At 44.2% G+C, this 13766-nt stretch overlaps 1 protein-coding gene across 1 annotated transcript in view; it reads right to left on the bottom strand.

Annotated features, from left to right (window-relative positions):
* Positions 1-4512: 4512 nt before the first annotated feature.
* The window catches only part of HECTD3 (HECT domain containing E3 ubiquitin protein ligase 3), a 21522-nt gene continuing 12268 nt past the window's right edge, over positions 4513-13766 (bottom strand). Inside the window, exons 11-21 of the mRNA XM_015408270.1 lie at positions 13638-13690; positions 13254-13318; positions 12438-12541; positions 11848-11967; positions 10301-10390; positions 9688-9894; positions 8239-8368; positions 7370-7444; positions 6688-6769; positions 6280-6351; positions 4513-5841 (exon numbers count right to left, since the gene is read on the bottom strand). Of these exons, the coding sequence (XP_015263756.1) occupies positions 5757-5841; positions 6280-6351; positions 6688-6769; positions 7370-7444; positions 8239-8368; positions 9688-9894; positions 10301-10390; positions 11848-11967; positions 12438-12541; positions 13254-13318; positions 13638-13690 (1083 nt within the window). The 3' untranslated portion in view covers positions 4513-5756. The remainder of the gene's footprint in view (positions 5842-6279; positions 6352-6687; positions 6770-7369; positions 7445-8238; positions 8369-9687; positions 9895-10300; positions 10391-11847; positions 11968-12437; positions 12542-13253; positions 13319-13637; positions 13691-13766) is intronic.

Below are 13766 nucleotides of genomic sequence, written 5' to 3'. Positions count from 1 at the left end.
GGGGGGGGCGTTTACCAATCTGAAGAAGGTTCTTCATGAATATATGATCTTGAGTCTTGTTATGTTTTGACGTTAATTGTATAAAAACTTCTTGGATTTTATATATGGGTGGATATTTGTCAAAACCTGGTGACAGAGAGTAAGGAAGGAACTGGAACATGAGCTGGAGGCATACCAAAGGTGTCCTCAGCAAATAATGTATTCTCTTTATATATATATAAAAAAAGTATGTACCCTGAACGTTAACTCTCTGAGCATTATCACAAGTAATGTCAAGACTGCCTTTTAGTCTGAAATATATTATTTGTGGATATTGTCGGGCTGAGACAGTAAAGAGCAATTTTACAACCAAATGTAAATTTCTACTGCATTTTATCCTGCCCTTCCCTCCAAGGAGTTTGCAGTGGCATCTCTTTCTAGATAGTGTACTTTTTCATGCAATTTACAGTAGCATTAAATGCAAAAAAAGGAAACATTACATGTGAAAAGCAACCCTTTCAGTTGTCCTGCCAACAGCAGACTGAGACCCCAAAGGTCAATGCTGACAGGGGCAAAGATGGGTTATTAAGGAGGGAAGGGTTCTTAAAGGCTCATACAATAACAAAACAAATTGTCCAATCACTGATAGGGAGCCCAATTGAGATCAATTCTGCTGTGACATTTTTGCTTGCATAAGAACTTAAATATATTATAACAGCACACCAGAATTAAAAATGCATATATATTTTGTATCCAAGAGATACAAAAAGGTATGGACAGAGACCTATTATCCTACTGGTGAAGCTTTCCAACAAAATCACAGTGGATTTTGTGTTCTGCGAAGGAAAAACATTGCTTTGGAACAGGACCACAGTCATACCAAATCAGTGACTCCACATACATTCTCTCTGAAAGAGATGCTGCACAATACAGATGAATTTTTTTTAACTGGCCTGATTTTCCCACCCTTTCCTACTGGATTTTATAATTTAAAACCTTATCTCAGTTATTGGGACTATTTCACATTTTAAATATGTATGAATGTACTTAATTCAAGTCCAACTACACCAGATATTGGAGTTGTATAACTGGAATTCTAGATGTGTGAATGTGGTGTGCTAAAAAGCAACCACGGAGCCCCTCCTAATACAAGTTAGAGCCACGGTGCTGGAGAAGGGGAATTATCTTTTCCCTCCAGTACCATTTCCACAACTGAAAATGCCCCACAAGCTGCCCTAAGCCCCAGTTTAAAAAAAAAAACAGGTATCAACATTGTATCAATTAGCAGAAATTTGTGTTGTGTGAAAGTGCAAGCAAGTTTATCAATAGGACATTATCATTGCTGCTTTGAAAAGTATGTAGGAGAGAGGTTCTGAAGGAGCAATTCTGGCCCCGATTTTAACTGTATCATGCTGGGAGAACTTGAAGGATTATAAATTTAGAAGTGTGGCCTAGGCATGATAGGACTGAACCCTTTGGTTGCCCTGTGATCAGCTCTGTTCTTCATCCCCATCTTGGCAACGGCTGTACAGCAGCTGCTTGGTGGTGTTTATTTTTCCATAGTGTGTGCAGGAAGCCAGCACAGAGCAGGGCATGGGGGGGGGGTGTCTTGTCAGCAGCCACAGGGACCACAGCTGAGCAGATTCCACAAGCAGAGCAACAAACAGAGGAAAGAAAAATAAACTGAAACCAAAGCTCACACACATAGTCAGTATTGCAGGCTGGGGGATTGATAAGGGGCACTCTCCCCACAAAGCCCATATGTCCAATAAGGAGCTCCTCTGTTCTATGGAGCTGCTGTGGCTCAGAGGTTAAGACGCTGAAGCTGCAGACCCAGAAGGTCTGTAGTTTGGCAGTTCGAGACCCGAGTGCCACAAGATGGAGTGAGCTCCAGTCTCTGGTCCCAGCTACTGCACACCTAGCAGGTCAAAAGCAAGAAATTGCAAATAAATAGGTACTGTTTCAGTGGGAAGGTAACAGTGTTTAGTCATGCCGGCCACATGACCATGGAGAAGTCTTTGGACAGCGCTGGCTCTTTGGCTTGGAAACGGAGATGAGCACTGCCCCCTAGAGTCTAATTCAACTGACTTTCGAGCAAGGGAAACCTTTACCTTTACCTATTCTACAGACTTACATAGAAAATTGTTTATGGGGAGTACCCAAAACAGAATCCATATATAAATATTTCCTTCTTTAATCTTTCCAAACTTGTTCTCTTTCTGAGCTTATAGAAATATCTACAACTTCAGGTCTGTGATTAGTCTCCGCCCCCCATTAAAAAAGCTGCAAATGCAGTACCTGTCTTTCATCCTACAGAGCTAACTGCAAGTTCAGAGGAGCTATTTACATACAGAGGCGGCATAGGAAAAAAGGCTTAAGCACTTTCTGACTACATCTACACATGCTTAAGGAAAAAGGCTTAAACACTTCCTGACTACATCACTGGATACTGTGTGATTGTTGCATTATAACCAACCATTTACAACTGGATTATCCTGTGTGGACAAGCCAGTCCTGTTGCAAATAACTGGTACCACTGAATGATAGCACAATATCCAGGGATGTTTTTACCTAGATAGATAATGACTGTCCTGGCTATTTGTTCATTAAAGAACCAGACCAGTCAGAGTTTGGATTTGCCTATCTTCTGCACAAATCAAATTCAAGACAAATTGGGCATAGGGTATGAGGAATGGACAGGTAAGCAGCAGTCTTTGATGTTCAGCTTCCAGCCAGTCAAAAATGTAAATTAATGATTGGTCCATTCCTGCCACTCCCCCTTCCCCAGAGCTTTCTCGGGTGCAACCCTGACGCAAAAGAAATGCGAGTAGACACCAAAGGAAACCAACAGTCTCTTAACCGTCTTTGGTTCGACGGAAAGCAAGCCAAGGTTTATTACACTATAGGTTATACTGCAGCACCTCCTGCTGGAGATGCTGCCAATCATCCACTGTGCTGCAGTTCAAGGTCTGTTAAAAAGAGCTGCTCAGGTATTGACCATCTGTGCACAGTGACACAAGGACCCAAGTGTGCCTTCCATGCTTCCTCTTCAAATACCCGCAAACCTCACTCCTGTGAGGGCCTTCCTTCTTCAGTTTCAAACCTTCAAACCTGCCGGCCATGTACCTTATTGTGGGCGGAGTCCCCAATTTATTGTTCAGCCCAAAGCAAAAACTGAGGTGGGAAGGAAATAATGTTGCTAAGTTCATGAGTTCCACCCCCAAGAGCCTTCCAGGCTAAACCCTCCCTGTACATGTTATAGATGGGTTGTCAGGTTCAGACCTTGAGAAGGCACCCCCCTCCCCAAGCCGTGAGGGGAAAGAATTTTACCACACGCTACTCCCCACCCCCACCCCTGTACCGCCACGGGAAAAGCCACGGAGGAGGAAATGTTTCCTTTGGCACCACTTTGGAGGTTGCGAGTACTGCCTCTGAGCTTGGGCGTCGGTCGCGGCTCCTCCCTGGCCTGCTGTGTGGTCTGTAATTAATTCCCCACCACAGAGGGCCGGAGGCGCTACAGGTCTTCACCCAGCAGGGGAGACCCGGCATTGCCGACTAATCCCCAGTTCTTGTCACTCTCCTCAGGGGGGCCGCAAGCACCTCACGTCACCCTCCCCCTCCTCTCCTGCAGATACAGAAGTCGCTCTGTGTGCGTCCAAAGGGGCGGAGGGAAGCTCTTGGTTCACCAAAGAAAGCTCCCAATGTGAAGCTGGGGATTCAGTCACTTTTCTCCCCACCTCATTTGATTCTTTTGCAAAATCCACAGACGGTCTGCTCGCTGGATCCTACATAAGCCTGTCCCTGCCTCCTCAGGCTTGGGGCAGGAGGGACACTACCAGGGACTGCAGCAGTCGGTTCAGGTGGAAGGGCTGGGGCACTGCAAGAGCAGGGGAGTTTCAAAGGAAAATTGAGATAATTTGGGGGTGGGGAATGCTGCTGAAAAGCTCTAAGGTGCTGTGAAGTCCAGGGATTTACGATTCCCTTCCTGCCCTGCTTTGCATGACAAAAGCCCAGCTGCAGAGATGACACCCTCCCTCCTTCAAATTCACCTCCCCAATTACCAATCAAGCCCATTATATGGCCACAATAGCCATCAGCTCAGTGGCCCACCCAGGCAGCCAGAATCCAGACAGCACATCCTGGACCCAGTAGGTGGACAGAGCTCTTGAGCCACAGAGCTCCATCCAGCTCCATAAAGGGAGCCTATTGTTGTTAGTGGGAAATAATATTTTTTTTTAAAAAAGCTGCATCTATTTGCATCAAGTGAAAAGTGATGTTCTGAGTGTGACAGCCACGCAGATTCCATTTAGCCCTGGAACCTGGCAGGTCCGTCCCACTGAAGAATTTTGGAGTCTAACTTCAAAATACACTTTCTTCCAACTGTCCCCCCCCCTTCAGTATCATAGAAAGGTGATTCTCAAACCCTGTTATTTTTAGAATGCCAAATTTGTCTCTCTGAATCACCAAAATTATCCAAGAAAGGTGGTATTCCCTCTGCCAAGGTGGTACAGCAAGAAAAAATAAAGTGGGGTCCACAGAAATGGTCAGGGCAGGCAGGGCTAACTGGCCTGGCAGTCAGCAAAGCTCAGAGGGTGAAGTGACTATAGTGATTCTAGCTGGATCTCAGTGACCTTTGGCATCTCTTGTTTCTGGGAGGTAATGGGAGTCTTGCCTCCCTGGCATGTCATGCCTGTACGCAAATATTCTTTGGGCAAGGAAAAAAGGAAACAGGAAAGATTGCCAGCTACTGCTGGCAAAGGGAGGGCACACTTTAAAACCATGAAGAATGGGGGAGATTATTCCTTTTAATTATGGTTCCATAATGCCCACTAGTGGTGAGAATGGATCTCTGGTACATAGCACTCAAATAAAACAGCTCAAGCAAACAAAATCTTCACTTTTGATACAATGGGAAGCAAGCAAGAGAAGTTTTGAAAACTTTGATCTGTAATTGTGCACAGAGATAGGTAGGGACGTGGAATTGGCGCCATTGTTATGAAGGAGCTTCTGAACTCTGCTCCCAGAAATTATCAATAGTATAGGACCCCTAAATGTCAGTTTGATTTTAGACACAAAGATTAAGAATCAAATTATTATTCAGGAGACCTGTGCTCCAATCGCCAAATATTTACTTTAAAAAAGCAGTCACAGTGCAGGGGAACTCTACTTTGAATTAAACCACAGTTTTCCCCCCTTGTATTATTTCTTCAGGGGAAATCAGCCTCCTGAAGCATTATCAGGGAAAATCCCTCATCTCTCAGCGCTGTGGCCCTGATTCAAACTCAGGGTCTCATAGCAGCTTTTCATGTTAAAGAAAACATCAGGAGATTTGATCATGGATCTTTCACATCTGGTTCAATCCTATGAGGATGAATGGAAAAGGTGACTAGTTGTAAACAAAGAATAAAAATGTCCCAAAATATGTCACTCCAAATGTAACTATAAAATATATTTTAAATAATTTCCTGTCAGATAATTTGGGGGATCTTTTTGAGAGAAACAAGGTAGTACTACTGGAGCCACACTGTCTGTTCATTATCCAGATTCTCTCAACTTGGTCAGACATGAGGAGAACATCTCATTATTCCCCATGTGCCTTTTGGCCTTACTCCTCTAAAGTCCAAGGCCCCATCCATCAATTTTACACCTGAGTCTGGTTGTCAACACAAGGGTATCTTCACACATGGTAATTTGTTATATATATGTGTATGTATATATCATTCCTGTAGCAACTACAAAAGGCAGAAGAGCTGCTTGGCTAGACGTCCCATGTAGCATCATTCTTCCCATGGACTCATATCTGTGTCAATGGCCACACAGTTATATGCTGCATAACGCAACTTTTCCTCACAGACCTTGGCACTGCAAATGAAAAAGGAAAAGCTGTAGCAAGAGCCCACATTTACACTTCTGCGCACACTCTGGCCAAGAACAGCCCTCCCTCACTCCCAAGCATGCAGCCATTCTCTGGCTGAAAAAAGGCCCCGTGTGTTTATTACTGACAAGACACTACTCCCTGTATCTTGAATTCCTGCTCAGCTCTCCTCCCACATTTACCTCTTCTCTTTGCTCCACCAACTATCATGACCATGAGCTCACCAGCTGTCATCGTCCTGCCCCCCCCCCACTTTCACCAGCTGCTCCTCCCTATTACATTCTGACCGTGCCACGTGTGACCATCCCACACCTCTCAGGGAATTATCATTCTTGCAACCGTCATTCTCAAGCCCCTGGCACAGCCACTGGGACAAAGTCCCACACATACTGCCTCCTTCACAAGTTTTCTTGAGCGAGACTTACGAGGCATAGTTGGGCAAAAAGAGCGTGCTGGAGCAGGTGGATGATTCTGGAAGAGCATCCGTAGTCTCAGAGCTTGGGGAAAGAAAAAGTCAGTGAGATTTATTGAAAGAAGGTTCTATCAGTCAACAAAAACAGAGGCTTACATCCCACCAAGGAAGGGGAGTATTCACAGACATACACCCTGTAGCAGATCTTCAAGTCCCCCCCCCAAGTGCTGTTCCTGGAGGTCCCTTTTTCTGCAACAGCAGCAGGGGGTAATTTTAGCCTGTACCAGGAAAGGGGAAGCATGGAGATCCCACTCCATGGATGGAAATCCCTTCTATCCACAGAAATTATCCACACGATCCCCATTATAGAGTGCTGCCCATCCCCCATGACCACACACATAGATAATTAAGCAACACTCACCCTAATTTGTCAGGGTAGATATAAATTCGAGCAGGAAGTCGACTCCTGCCAGTAACAAACCTCAGGAAGCGACTGCGATCCTCTGAGGGGAAGAATATATAACCATCAGAAACTCCCAAGAAGGCCCTCTCCGCAACAAGCTTGTCCAATATGTAGGTAAGAAGTGGGCCTGATCCAGCCCTTGAAAGCCAGAAAGCACTTCTGATCCAGCAAGTGCTGGACAACATAAGCCAAGCTCATACACAAGTGTGTCTGGCAGGAGCGGAACCCAGGTAATATTGGAGATGGAGTTGTGAATGCAAACTATAAAAACAGTTCAGCTGCAGGATATACAGCAGTATGAATTATAACAGCTCCTGGGAGGTTCATCTCCTCCACTCTCCTCCCCTTGCCTCACTGCTCTTCTTTTTATTTATTTAGAAAATGTATATGCTGCCTTTCTAGAGACCTCCTCTCAATACTTGGTATAAGCAAGAGGTATCATCAAACAGTACTGGAAAATTCTTACAGCTGGTTCTCCCCTCCCCCCACCCCAAAAAAAAGCTCCTGCAGAAAGTGGCTGTGTTCTGTATTCAGTGGGAAGAACCCCCTAAAACAGGTAGAACACACTGTCCAATTTGTGACTGGCATATGTTCCTTTACATCAACATTAAACAACAACTGTGTGCTTGTATTTCCTCACCATTAGTAAAGTTGTTCAGTGCCTCCCAGAAATACTGAATTCTGGTGTCTGATGGTTCAAAATCCTCAAAGCGAGCTATATGAGAAAGGGTGAAGGATAGAAACATAGTGCCTTTTATAAAATCCACTGTGAGCACAAAATATGCTAAGTGCACTAACGCCAAGTTTAGATTGAAAGAAAAAGAAAATATACGCCTGGTATTTGAGTGGACCACACTCATGGAAAAAGCAATGAACTCTTTATTTGTTCCTTTGAGCGCACAAACCAAGATATCTGACACCTCATATTATTTACTTAGGAAATTTTTAACCCATCCTTCCTCTATGGAGCTCAAGGTGGTATACATCATTCTCCACTCCTCCATTTTACCCTCACAACCAGATTACATTGAGAAGAATGACTGGCCCAAAGTCTCCAAGCCTAATCCAACACTAAACATTGTACACATTGATCTATCAAGGGCTGTTAACTCCCACCAAGGGAGGGGAGTAGACAATGTGTGTTGCCTCTCTCAGCAGTTCTCCAAAGTCTCAGGTAGAGGTCTTTCATGCCACTTACAACCTGATCCTATTAACTGAAGATCACGATGACTGAATCCAGGACCTTCTACCACTGAGGCATGGCCCTTCTCCCATAACATTACACCATGCTGACTCACAGTTGCCTGGTATTACATAAGATCACTATAAAGAAGCTGTAACATTAAGGATCCAGTTGCCCTATTTGCCAGACACATCGCTAGTTTAAATTCACATACACCTGTACCTCATCCATGAAGAAGTTGTGCTATGTGCCCCTGCCCAGTGCAGCAGGTAAGAACCATACATGACTATGCTACCAACAAAGAGGGCAAGTCCTCTGACACTTACTGAGCTTCTTCAGGGCCTCAACTGTCACTTCAGGGTCACCACAGATCTTCTTTTCCAGTTCCTGCCAAGTGAACAGGTCCAACACAGCTTGAGGTACAACTTTGAGCAGACCAGCCTGCATGGCCGCAATCTGGAAGGCAGGGAAGAAGAGATGGAGAAGGCAGTACACAGCACTGAAAGGATGGATTGGAAAGAACTCCAGAAAAACCCGGCTACTGGCCATCCCATACACTGCATGCAGTTTATCTGTCAAGCTTTTTCAGAATCTCCTCACCTATCAGACAACCCTCTGAAAACAATACCCAGTCTTTCAGAAGAAGTGCTAGACTCCAGGTTGCATATTTATTTATTATCTTCATTTATACCTAGCCTTCTTCACTGAGGAAAAAACCACACCTGTCTAAGACATGATATACCATGATAATGAAAGGCGGCTACAAAGGTAAAGGATGTTATAGTAGAAAGGTGATATTTGCAACAGGATACAATATTATCCTTACAGAAATGGTCTCCTAAGCCATTCCATTATACTATGTTCTAATCCCTTTATAAAAATGCCTTTCTGAACATTTCTGTTATGCACAGAAGTGTGGGGGCTGTTTTGATCATCTACTATACTATATACATATACATGAACAGGCAGTCGCAGGGTGGCAGCTTCAGAAGGTTTTACTCAGAAGAGGCATCCTAGCGTATATGAGAAGATCTGGAATGACTCCTAATGTGTCTTATCATACTACTTTATACATCTTGCTTGCATAAATTGCTCACAGCCCATTATAGCGTCAATATCTTCTTGTCCCAAAATGTCCTAATTTCAAACTATGTTTGTGGTTCTGGAGGTGGAATGGCAAAATGGCCAGGCACCTGAATGGAATGGTCCTCCACCAAAACTCCTGAGACAGATGTTTAACTCCTTCTGGCTCTGTCTGGATATATTTAGGGTATAGGGGATTATAAAGGATGAAGGAACTGGATCCAATGGTTAATTTTCAAGCCAGACCCCAACCTTTTAATGGCAGCCTGATCCTCAGTGACAGGTGATCATGTGTACCTTCTTGCCATAAAAAGTATATCCAGCTGAATTCTGCATAGCAAACCCGTTAATGGGCTAAGAACAGGCCAAGCTAGGGTTTTTCTTCTTTCTTCTGATCACCTGGCAAACCTAACTGGGTATAGAAGGCTTGAAAACTCAAAAGTGGGTGGAGAGAGGAAGGTAAAGGTGATGTGTCCTTGTCGTGTATCCCAACGACAAGGCAATGAGCCCGCCTTGGTGGGAAGGGCGGGGTATAAATCGAACTAATAATAAATAAATAAATAAAATAAAAACTCTCCAGGATCTGGGAAACAAACCACCAAGAGGCAGCCAAGGAAAGGAGAACAGACATTGACTGGTGGAGAATGGACTCCAGGAAAGCAGGGCAGGTCCCCATTTCCACAGTGTGTTACCTGCTCCTTGCTCTCTGTTAGCCGTGCCTCCTGTACCAGTCGGATGAAGTCCAGACGGTCCTCATGGCGTACCACAGTGCGCGTACCACCAGGGATAAGCTCCACCATGCGCTGGTCACTCAGTACTGTGGTGTAGGTCAATTCATTTCCAAACTTGAACTCAAAGGTCTCTTTGTCCATTCCTTCCATCATCTCCAGGAGCTTCACCTAAACATGGGCGGCTTTTTTGGGGGGGGGGGGGGGGGGGGGAGAATGATCTCATTCACGTCTTCCATGGGCATGTGGGAGAAGAAAAGATTTGACTGGGACTTCATATAAATTACAGCCCTCACCAGATGGCCTTTATAACGCATTCTCATGACCAAGGGAGTCTGCACCACGGCTAGGTATCCGCACAGATTGTGTGGTTGCAAGCTGTAATATTTGTGGGCCTTTCTCCTGTGTTAAATATAAATATGGGAGAAAGCTGCCCCGCCTTCAGCCAAATGACAGTTTTAGATTAAGAAAGCTGCTCTGCCAGGTTAGCATTCCAAATGTACAAACATCTGCTCAACAGAAGCCTGACCACAAGCATCAGCGATGTCCACAGACCAGTCTTCTCACAGTGACTCACCAGCACAGAGTCAACAGCAGGGAAATCCTTGCTCCAGCTCACTTCCTCCCCCGTCAGCTGCTTCCAGACAAAGCCAGGCAGGGCCAGGACCTCAGGGATAGAGAGAGGAGATATGTAAAACAGCTCTATATCTCTCCCAACCTTTTGGCTTTCTGTAACTATGCAAAACTGAATTATTAAAGAGGGCCTTTTAACAAAGGTAATTGGAACTGTACTGTAACAGAATGTTTCTGAAAGTTACTTTGGTAAAGAATAGTGACTATGGATGGTGCTACTGTGTAGAGTACATACTGTCTCTTGCTGTTGTGACCCTATTATGTAATTTCTGTATCATTTCATGTGTTATGTTACTACTTAAGCTTTCTCTCAGCTCCATTTTCAAATTTTTGCTTATTTTTGGATTTCTGAAATCCAAACCTTATTGCTTGGATTTCTTGGATGTCCCACCCTGTTGACTGTATTTAACTCACATGGCATAACCCACCTTGAGTCTCAGTGACAAAGGCAGACTATAAATAATGTAAATAAAGGCAATGTCAGAAAAGGCCTTAAACTGGTAGGTTCACATTATCATTGTCCCAAAGTAAAAACTTGCATTTAACCCCAACGTCAGAATTTTGCAATAAAAAAAATAAAACCCACTATTTTCTGAATTACCTGCGGGACCAACTGCAGGATCCACTGATAGGACACGAACCACAGCAAAAACAGAGAGAAAACCCACCCATAATGGGATAGTCCATATTAATCAAGAATGGCTCTGGGACTGGCAGACTCCCCTTCTATCTGAGGGTAGCATTACCAGCAAAAGAGGGGGAAATCCAGGTATTGTTCTTATTGAGGAGTCTGATTCTGCCAATTTAAAAGATTAAAGCAGGAGTCCCTCACATGGTACCCATGGGTGCCACGATGCCCACCAGTATCTTCCCTGGTGCCCGTCAAGGGCTTTTAGGAAGTGGTCAGGGCCAGGTGAGGCTTTTGCCCAGGCAGGTTTCTGACTGGCTGTGCAGATTTTTAAAAACATTGCTTTGGCAGCAGCTACCACCACAGCACAAGGGTCTTCACCGTGTGGCTGATGGTAAGCCATGACAGCCTTTTTGTGGCCGGCTCTGCCTCCTGTGGCAGCCATTTGGGGCTGCGCCCACCGCATTGTGTCAAAATTCCAAAAGTACCTACAGGGTCAAAAAGGCTGGAGACCCCTAGTTTGTAAGAACTGACTTTACGCCATTCACTCCTCAGGCTATATGCAGTTGTCACACAGGGTGAAGGTAATGATTAACTTCTGTATTCCATGAAATATTATGTTGATCACATGGATGAAGAAGACATCATACTTCAGGATATTGTATGCCTCTGGAAAATATGTAACTCCTTCTATGGATAAGATCCCAACTCAGAAATGCTCATCTGAATCCTTGGATATGCCATACAGAGTGATCACCTGTCATGACTGGAAATAATTTGGTGCAGTGCAGAAGGAAGGGAGAAGGCAGCTTGGGTTCTACCCACCAGTCTCAAGGGGAAAATAATTTCCATCTGACACTCACCAGGAACTCCTTGCCACGCAGGGCTGCACCCATGATCTGCCCAATCCACTCATATTTGGTGAACTCCTTGCAGGATGGGTTGGGAACATACATGTCTCGGGCCTCTCCAGTACCACTACCCTGAAAACAAAGAGAAACATATAGGGCTCAAGCTTCCTGCCCAAGTTAGAGGATGAAGATCAAGTCAGCCCAGGTGCCATAACAGAGAACCATTCCAAAAGTCAGAGCTGCCCAAAAGAGATGATCCTGTGTTGGGAGGACTAGCAGATATAGTGCTGCACTTTCCAGCAAAATTCTGGGCATAAGAATGACTGCAAACGCTATTTTGCCTCTCCAAGATTATATCCTGAGCAATGATGTAGAAAGTGTAGTATTTGTGCTCTGGGGAAATGAACATCATGGCGGCAGGGATGGAATGAGGAAGTGGAACTTAGGTGTCAACTTCTATTAGAACTGGGTCCCCTTAGCAACTCTCTTGATGCAGCACCTGACCTAATCATCACATTAACTGTCTCTGAAACACTTGTCCCTTTGGTGTCCCTCGTAAGCAGGAAAGGTTTAGCTTGAATAAGCAAACATATCATTTGCACCTGGTTGGATGTGCGGACAAAAAAAGGCAGTGGTACAGGGCTCTCAGCTGAGCTAGGACACAACTCCTCAGACATATCAGCAATACTGTCCCGGAAACCACCACCTGGTTAAAAAAATAACATGAGTGTGATATTGCCAGCTTCATTTTGGTGCCACCAGCCTCCTGAGCTCCCAAATACTTCTTGGATGCTCCTACCCCCAACCTCCTGTAGGATGTGCAATGTCCCAAAAATAAATCTTTGGAAACCATGACTGATCTCATCTAATCACAGTTAGCAATCTCCCTGAAGGTTGGGTGAGGCACATATATAGAGTTCATGCCTCCATACAACCATTACTTTGTAAACTAAATCTTTTGTTCAAATCAAGCATTATTCTGTCAATGTATGGAGAGTAGAAGTCCCTGGCTAAATGGCCATCTGCAACACAGCAGCAGAGTCCCCAACTCTGCATCACCCTGCCCATCTGGCCTCAACCATGGATCTGCAGGCTTTCAAACTTTGGACTCCACATTTTGTAAATTGAGAATATTTGCATATATTGTTAGAGTATTGGACAAGATAATGATACTGAGATTGGAGGCAAAGTTATGGGTGCGATCTACTTGTCCCTTGCATTATTTATTTATATATATTTAATAAATACATTTATTTATATTTATTTCTATATACTTTTTTAATATATAATCCAATATTATTCCCCTTGCTAGAAACCTGATTTTCTATTTTCTTCCTTTGAATGAAAGGTACATACTTTCAGAAATCACATTTCTGATAGCCATCATTTTGGCAGAATATACAGAACCTGGAACTTACCCTGGTCAATGATGCCTTCAGCTATGAATTTACATTCCCACCACTGGTCGTAACGAAGAGGCCACCTGCAAGGAATGGAAATGATCACTTGAAGTTGTCTGTGTCCTTAGCAGGGAGTCCTGCTTTGCTGAGGGGAATGTCAGTGACAACAGTCAGAGTGTCAGATTTCTGTTTATTCAAGGACTTATTATGTTCCTTGGATGCGGTGTGTATGTGTACTTTTGGACCAAAGTCTTCTTTACAAGAATGAGGCACTATCTTCTTTCTACAGATTCATCTTCTGCCTTCCATGAAGCCCTGTGGTGCATAATGCTCTGGCATCTGTGCTGGAAAAATCAAATGGTTTGGGGATCAAAGAGGCAGAATGGATAAGTAAACACTCACCTATAATCCAGGGGCTTGTCACACTTGTCAGTGGGTTTCAGGCCTTCATACACCTAGAAAAACAGACAAGACAGAGAAGGCATTAGGAATGAGAGAGTCTGAGCTCTGCTATTTACACTCAGTACAGCA

The sequence above is a fragment of the Gekko japonicus genome, unplaced genomic scaffold (assembly GCF_001447785.1).
Source record: "Gekko japonicus isolate JY-2015 unplaced genomic scaffold, Gekko_japonicus_V1.1 scaffold258, whole genome shotgun sequence".
Lineage (NCBI taxonomy): Eukaryota > Metazoa > Chordata > Lepidosauria > Squamata > Gekkonidae > Gekko > Gekko japonicus.
This window is presented reverse-complemented; position numbering and strand designations above follow the sequence as displayed.